Here is an 8,675-nt window from a genome sequence, read left to right as displayed (position 1 = left end):
TCAGTTGCCACCCATGCCCCTTCCTCCCCACAGATTTACTGTGCAACTATGCAAAAGATATTTAACATAGATCTTAACTCTGCACTCACATATTTTGGGGTCTTTTGGTTTTTAGGTTTTTTTTTGGTTTTTTTTTTTTTTTTACAAATTACAAGATACCAACACCTATTACTACTCTATTCTGCTTCAGGCTTCCCATACCTACAGCACCTGAATTTCTCAGTCAATTTTGTCAAGTTTTAGTAGGAGCTTGAAGACCACATCTAGACAGCCAAGAACATCTATAAATATTAGACGGACTGACACAGATCATACCCTTCTGGATTTGCATTTGGGGATCAAGTGTGATTGTCTACATGAATCCTTAGCTTTACATGTACTTCAGCTAAATTTGCTTACTGGTACCTGGAATCTTTCCAGATTATCCAACAGGTATTTAGGCATGTTCAAGATCTGCCTGTCGGGGGCAACTAAATTTGTACTGTCTTTTTCATGTGTCAGTATTGAAAACCATACCAGAAAAAAACTTTCCTTAAACTCTTTAGCACTCCTCTCCCACTGTTTAGAATTTGGGGAGTGGAAGAAGTTCATCCTTGACTGAGAATTGATTAAAGTGAAGCTTTGGTGCTTTTATTCATTTGAGAAATCTACAGAACTTGTTCTTCAGACTTGGGTTCTGGTTCAAAGTCCTGGATTTCAATCCTTCTTTAACCACTAATCCAGGAGGCCAAGCTTTCCTTGTTTTTCCCTATCCTCAACACTCACACTCAAAATAAAGAAGAGCAGTTGAAATTAAACTCGTTAGTTTAGAAAAAGATCTTAATTCATTTCCTTTCACTCTGGGCTGTGAGTATTCAGATTTTCTGTGTGCAGTGTGCTCTACTTCCATGCATTAAAAAGTGCATAGTTTACTTAGCTGTATAACACAATGACAGTTCCATGTTTTTGTCTATTGCTTATATCAAATATCAGTTATCTGCATAACATTTACATGCATAAACTACTCAAATCTATAGTAACTTTGAGCACCACCGTCTACTTTGTAATGCAGTTGAACTCTGTTTCACTCTGTTTCATAACTAGTGCCAAAAATGGTGAAGGGGTGAAGCAGCTGTCAAAAGTTCTAGAAGCCCTGAAAATGACAGGGATACTTAGTTTCAGGACTCCTGTCTCCCCTCATTGTCAAGACTTAGACTATCTCCCTGTGCTGATTAGCTCTCCTCATTTCAAGGCTTTTAATAGTGGTATTGTATTCAAGACAGTCCAGTGATGTGATAGAAGCAAGATTTGTGAAGTGAGGCAATACCTTTTATTGGGAAAACTTTTATAGCTGGGGGACATAGGAAACAATTTTTCCCAGTTCAAGTCTGGGGAAGAAGTCCATGATGGGATGGGGAGAGTGTCCGCAGCTGGCACTTTCCCCCTCAGCAGCAGGGGCTTTGGCAGTAGTTGCCTTCCCCTGCCTCCGTGGAGACAATCTCAAGGCAGAGAAGAGAGAACAGAGGAGGGAAAAGGAGAGAAATCCTATCTTATGACTCTTACTTTCCCCTGCAGAGAGACCTGCAACTTATATGGGTCTGTGGCTGAAGGATTAGACTCTTAAGTCACAGTAAGACCCATCAATAAAACATGGTACAGATCAACTTCGATTTGAGGGATTGCTGCTGCCAATGACAGAGACAAACGATAGCTGTGGACACTCTCCATGTGCCGCTGTGGGGAAAAGCGGTGGTGGTGGGTGCTTTCCCTGTGCAGCCATGGGGAAAGCAGTAGTAGCAGTGTCTGAATCTTGCTACCAACTCAGCCCCATGGATGCAGGCTGGATAAAATGGCTTTGGCTACTGTTGGTTGCTGGCCCCTGTCATGGACCAAAAGGGCTTCAGCAAGTACAGAAAATGTTGTCCATCAGCTTTATAAAACATTACAGGACTGACCCTAATTCATAGAAATATAGAAAATTAGTGTTGGAAGAGACCTCAGCAGGTCATCTAGTACAACCCCCTGCTCAAAATAGGTCTATCTCCAACTAGATCACCTTAACCAAGGCTTTGTGTTGCTGGGTCTTAAAAACCTCCAAGGACAGGGATTCCACAACCTCTCTGGGTAACCTGCTCCAGTGTTTTACTACTCTCCTAGTGAAAAGTTTTTTCCTAAGATCTAACTTAAACTTCCCTTGCTGCATCTTGAGACCACTGCTTCGTGTTCTGTTATCTGCTGCCACTGAGAACAGTCTAGCTCCATCTTCTTTGCAACCACTCTTCAGGTAATCAAAGGTTGTTCTTAAATCGCATCTCAGTGTTATCTTCTCCATATTAAATAAGCCCAGTTCCCTCAGCCTCATCAGAAGTTATGTGTCCCCTAACCATCTTTGTTGTCCTCTGCTGGACTGTCTAACTTGTCCACAAGCTTTCTGTAGTGGTGGACCCAAAACTGGACACAGTACTCCAGATGTGGCTTCACCAGTACTGAATACAGGGGGAAGAATCAATTCCCTCGATCTGCTGGCAATGCTCCTACTAATGCAGCCCAGGATGACTTTAGTCCTCTTTGCAACAAGGGCATACTATTGGCTTATATTCAGCTTATTTTCCACTATAGCCCTCCAGGTCCTTTTTTGCAGAGCTGTTGCTTAGCCTGTTGGTCCCCAGCTGTACTGGTGCATGGGATTGTTCCATCCTAAGTGCAGGGCTTTGGATTTGTCCTTATTGAACCTCATGAGATTTCTTTTGGTCCAATCCTCCATTTTGTCATGTTCTCTCTGAATCTTAGACCTACCCTCCACTGTACCTACTACTCCCCCCAGCTTGGTGTCATCTGCAAACTTGTTGAGGGTGCACTCCAACCCATCTTCCAGGTCATTGATGAAGATACTGAACAAAACTGGCCCCAGCACTGACCCCTGGGACACTCCACTTGGTACCAGGTGCCAACTAGACCTTAAGCTATTGATTACTACCCTTTGAGCCCAATTATCTAGCCAGTTTTTGTCTCCCTTACAGTTCATTAATTCAACCCATACTTCCTTAGCTTGCCTGCGAGAATGTTGTGGGGGACCATATTAAAAGTCTTGCTTAAATCAAGGTATATCACATCCACTGCTCTTCCCACAGAGTCAGTCATCTCATCATAGAGGACAATTACATAAGTCAGGCATGACTTACCCTTGGTGAATCCATGCTGACTGTTCCTAACCACCTTCTTCTCCAAGTGATTAGAGATGGATTCCTTGAGGACCTGTTCCATCATTTTTCCAGGGACTGAGGTGAGGCTCACCAGTCTGTAGGTCCCCACATCCTCCTTCTTCCCTTTCTTAAAAATGGCCACTATATTTGCCCTTTTCCAATTGTCTGGAACCTCTCCCAATCGCCATGAGTTTTCTAAAATAATGGCTAGTGGCTCTGCAGTCGCATTGGCCAACTGCCTCAGCCCCATGGATACATTCAGCTTTTCTAAATAGTCCCAAACCTGTTCTTTTACCACTGTTGGCTGCTCACCTCCTCCCTAACCTGTTCTGCCAGATGCAGTAATCTGGGAGCTGACCTCGCCTGTAAAGACTGAGGTGAAAAAGGCATCAAGTACTTCAGCCCTTTTTACATGATCTGTCTCTAGATTGTCTCCCCAGTTTAGTAAAGGACCCACAATTTCCCTGATTTTTCTCTTGTTGCTGACATACTTGTAGAAACCCTTCTTGTTACCCTTCACATCCCTTGCTAGCTTTACCTCTAATTGCACTTTGGCCTTCCTGACTTCATCCCAGTGTGCCTGAACAGTACTCTTATACTCCTCCCTAATCATTTGTCCAAGTTTCCCCTCCTTGTGATCTTCCTTTTTGTGTTGTAGCTCACTGAAGAGTTCCCTGCTAAATCAAGCAGGTCTTCTGCCATACTTGCTAGTCTTTCTGCACATTAGTATGGTTTGTTCCTGTACCCCGAGTAAGGTTTCTTTAAACTATAGTCAGCTCTCCTGGACTCCTTTCCCCATGAGACTGGCCTCCCAGGGGATCCTGCCTATCAGTTGTGAGTGAGTTGAAGTCTGCTGTTCTGAAGTCCAGGGTGCTTACGTTGCAGATCTCCTTGTTTCCTTTACTTCTGCAGAACTACACATCTGTAGGAAGTTGCACCATGAGGTTGTCCCTGTATAACTTAATTTTTTATTAATTTTTATTGATCATATTTTTTCACCTGCTCTTCTTTCTAGTTAAATTTGTTCTGTAGTGTTCACTGTGTCCCATCCATCTCAAGCTGTGAACACATAAGAGTGCTGAAGCTGGAGGCATAAACCTGAAGTGAATTCCACTTGGTAGCTGAACACAAATTAAGTAGGCTGGGTATTTGAAAGCCTGGGTAATGAACAGGTTTTGCACTTAAAGTTAGACATTCAAAAGCTTGAAAAATGTAGTTCTGATTTGTTGGGACAGGGCAACAATTTTCAGAGATCATGGCCTGTTTACAGTCTGGCATCATGAATTAACCTGTTTATGTGATAACCATGGCCTCAGGCAGACTAGTTTAGAAAGTTAGATCTTATAATGTCCTCTTTGGGAATGACATCCTCCATAATCTATTCTAGATAAGATAAATCCTTTATGTGCTTCTAAAGTCTTTGGGGAGTCCCATACTAATTATAAACATGGTGGAATGCAGGATAAGAATTAAGAAATACATGCATGGGAGTTGCTATTTCCACATAGCTTTAGAGCAGGGGTGGGCAAAATGGTGGATCTGATCAGCGACCAGACTCCATTTCCCAGCAGCCCATGCCTGCATGGCTGGGACTGGTTTCCGTGGAGACCTGAGCAGCAGCCACACTGATAGTGGGAGGCCAGGGTTTCTATGAAGGCTGGCCCCAGCAGGACTGGCAGGGCATGGAGCAGAGTGCAGGGCTGCTTCAGAGTTTGGCTGGGATCTTGCATGTGGTCCAGAGCCAAGGCAAAGCCATGATCTATACCCTGCATGCCCCAGGCAGAGGCATGCAGACAGCAGATCGTGGCTTTGCAATGGCTCCTTGCAGTGATGATGGTGTGGTCTGGAGCCAGGGCAAAGCCGTGATCTGCTGCCTACACATCCCTGCCTGAAGCATGCAGGCTGCAGATCGTGGCTCTGCCCTGGCTCTGGACTATGCTGTCACTGCCAGGGCCGGGCTCTAGAGCAGCTCCCTACCTTCTGGCGCACCTTGCCCAGCAAGGGTGGTGCCAGGGAAGGGGCTGGGGGGCTATAGCAACCCCATAATTCCCCATAGCCACCCCCCACAGTGGCGCTGCTGCCCACCCTGCACAGGCAGCAGCAGCTGATCATACTCCACTTCCACCTGCAGGATACCCCCCTCAGTGCCCCCACCAGAAAGGGACTGGCACTGCTGCTGCCCACTAGAGCTGCTGGGGCCAGTCTCCACAGAAACCGCAGTCTCCCACTATCACAGTGTGACTGCTGCTGGGGTCTCCATGGAAACTGGCCCCAGCCACACAGGCAGGGGCTGCTGGAAAATGGAGTTCATTGCTGGCTGGATTCAGCCCATGGGCCGGACTTTACCTGCCCTTACTCTAAAGATACTTCAAATACAGGAAATGGTCCATTTTAGCTAGGAAACTGCCAAGAACTAGATTTTCCTTTTTTGAGCTGCCAGTTAGGCAACTAAAATCTGGGGTTTGAAAACCTTTGTCTTGCATTATTTGTAAACAGAATGATGATTTCACAAGTTTTTGCTAAAGTGATATTGCTATACGATTCACTCTGTCCGCTTCTATCTCCCTTAGGTATGATATACTAACTGAATTAAAAAGTAGTAAAAACACTTTTTGTAATTGAATCCTCACAGTTAGAAGATCTGATGAGTGCCTTTTAACTTAGTTTCTTTTCAGAATAGAACTATGCTGTTAACAAAATTACAACCTTCAGAAACCATATATCGTTCTGAATGATTCATAGTGGTATTCTATTAATTGTGGAAAATGTAGATAGCATAAAAGGAGAAATGTTTTTGTTCTATAAGGTAAAAACTTTTAAAAGTCCCCACCCACAAAAATAGACTATTCAAAAAACAACAGCTTTCAAGCAGAAAAAATATTGGAGGAGTCGTCAAAGATCATTTTATGCTACTCTTGAAAGATAACCATTTCAGATTTATTTTATCATCATTTGCTAGTTTTGTTTCTAATATGTACTTTGTCTAATTTCAGATTGTAGAACTAGAGGACAGTTTAATGCATTTTCATACCACTTTCGGGGAAGACGCTCTCTTGATTACAGCTTCCAGGAGGACAAGCCCTTAAAGAAAGCAAAAACAGTAAAAACAGTAAGGTAAGGGTTTATATAATGCAAAGTATGGGAAAGGATTTATTTTTTCAAGTAAGGAAAGCTGAATGCTTTGTTGTAAATGCAGTCTCTATTCCATAGGTTTTTTGATAAATTTAATTTTGACAGATCTAAATATCCAGCAGCAGTAGTGCTCACCTTCCAGCTCAGCATCAGTAATAATAATAATAATTATACCAGTAATTCAATCCTAGTTTTTTTTTCCTCAAAAGAAATATGGACTAACAAAGGTAAAGGGAGTAATTTGTAGGTCTTTGTTACATCCACTTGCCAGGAACATGCTCAAACTCCTGCTGTTCTTATAATGATCTAAGCAGTGAGTTATATGTAGTCCAGCCTCTGTCTCCCCACATGTCACTTAACACTTAATTAAAAATTAGGCCAGGCCAGAGACTACAGAAGAGAAATCAGTAATAGTGGATCTTTTCAGAGCAGGGACTGTGGAGAGGTGTGTTGTCAAGGTGATGGTTGTGGCTTCCTGATCCTTAATTTTCTCCAGCACTGATATAAGTTAGAGAAGCCTAGAATCTGTTCTAGTCTGACAACTGGTAATGGCTCATAAGGGGCCATACCCTGATTGCATATTACTAAAGTAAAGTGGAATCTGCTTTATCCTGACATATCCTTTCTTTGCCTTACTCTGCTGTGGTATATTGGAGTCAGTCGATGCAGGAACCATAACTGTCTGCTTTATGTCTGAGACCTGTTCTTTATCCCAAGGGAATTTTTGGACTGTCAGTGGCAGCAAATTTTAGCTCCTCTGCGATATCTGGAGCTGAGAGGAGGACACTTTGCTTTTGTGTGTTTTTAACTCTAGGAGGATGTCCAGTCCTTTGCATAGTAAGAGCCCATCGTGTCTCCTTTCTGTTAAGAAGTTGTGTTCCTTGTGGCCTAGTTACCACATGCTGCATCTGTTAAGCAAGCTTCTTCAATTATAACTCTATTGGATGATAGTGGTTCCCAAGAATCTTACCTTTATATGGCCCGTTTTAAGGAAAAAAATATCCACATTTTTAGTGCATAATTCAACAATAAAATCAAGCCTTGACCTCTTCACTCTTCCTCAGAAGTGTTGGAATCCCCTCAGACTGAAAGAACAATCAGAATGAAACAGATTCTTATGTGGAATTTGCAGTATATTATTTGTATTTTATATGTATACATCTGAAAAAACTTTTGCCAGGTTCTCTTACACCTGTTAAGCACATAGTAAACTTAGCTGCCAAAGGCTGTGGACAAAAAGAAACTTGCAGCAGCTTCAAAAGGGGAGGGGAAGTTGCTACTTAGGAGCACGTTGAACAGCTGATACATTGCACCTGTTATGTGTACATGGACCTGTAGCAGTAGATGGGTAGCAAAACCACTCAAACTTTAACCCTGCTTCATCCAAGGTCAAAGCTGAGGTGATTTACCTCACTTGTATTGCTCTGGAACCATGCAGACATAGCAGTTGCAATGTAACCGCTGATTCATATTCCCCAGTCTCCCTGTCTCCTTTTGAAGCCACTCCAAGTGAGTGTTTGCCTAGACCCAAGTATGATTCTCTTTCACCCTGCTTCAATCCCTGAAAAACTGTTAATATAGAGGGTGGGTCTCCTCCTCACTGCTAGGAGCTCCGATTTTACAAGAAAAATGACAGTCAAGCTAAATTATTCTGGTCCTTTCAATTCAATTCATTTTCTTCTCAAGCCAAATAATCAGTAAAGCAAGAGTGATCCCAGCTTGCTCCAGTTTGTGCTTTATCTTAACACTTCGGTGGAAGCTGTACTCAGGAAATGAGAATACAGCATAGAACAAAATTAAAAATACAGAACATTGTCTGACCATACATTCAATTTCTACCTATAATAATCTGTGAGCCAGAACAACTGTTACAGAAAATTAGTAAATGCAAACAGGAATCAAAACAGTGCTTACAGGTTTGATTTGTGCTAACTACAAATATATGCATCTCAGGTCCTTGGCTATTTGAACAGTCTTTTAAAAATATTTATGTTTTTAAATAAGCAGTCTTTCTCCTTTCAGTTGCTGCTAGTGAAGAGTACTTAGTCACAGCAAAAAGTAATAAAATATAAATTCTCCAACAGAGCATTTTAGCACTTCCCACTATCTAGCCAGATAAATTTATCTTCCTTGGAGAGAAAAGTCATATTTGAAGTAAATTTGGTCTTTCTATTTGCTATGCATACTTCAGTCTTTTAATAATAAATCTATATACTAGCAGGCCCCAGTGATGTAGGTAGACATAGAATGAAAAAGACTCTGACCCTAAAGAATTCATCTTCTGGAAGATGAAGCTAAGACAGGTTGTTTTGAGATGTCTAGTTGAAGCAACAACGTAAAAGAAGGTACCACGTAATGTGG

At 42.3% G+C, this 8,675-nt stretch overlaps 1 protein-coding gene across 1 annotated transcript in view; it reads left to right on the top strand.

Moving 5' to 3' along the window:
- Positions 1–8,675, top strand: part of PXDN (peroxidasin) — a 168,096-nt gene that overhangs the window by 127,099 nt on the left and 32,322 nt on the right. The window contains exon 20 of the mRNA XM_019520343.1: positions 6,176–6,296. Coding sequence (XP_019375888.1) covers positions 6,176–6,296 — 121 coding nt within the window. The remainder of the gene's footprint in view (positions 1–6,175; positions 6,297–8,675) is intronic.

The sequence above is a fragment of the Gavialis gangeticus genome, unplaced genomic scaffold (assembly GCF_001723915.1).
Source record: "Gavialis gangeticus isolate Ggan-Ray unplaced genomic scaffold, GavGan_comp1, whole genome shotgun sequence".
In the NCBI taxonomy this organism is placed as follows: Eukaryota; Metazoa; Chordata; order Crocodylia; family Gavialidae; genus Gavialis; species Gavialis gangeticus.
Note: the sequence above shows the minus strand (reverse complement) of the source record. Positions and strands in the feature narration are given on the sequence as shown.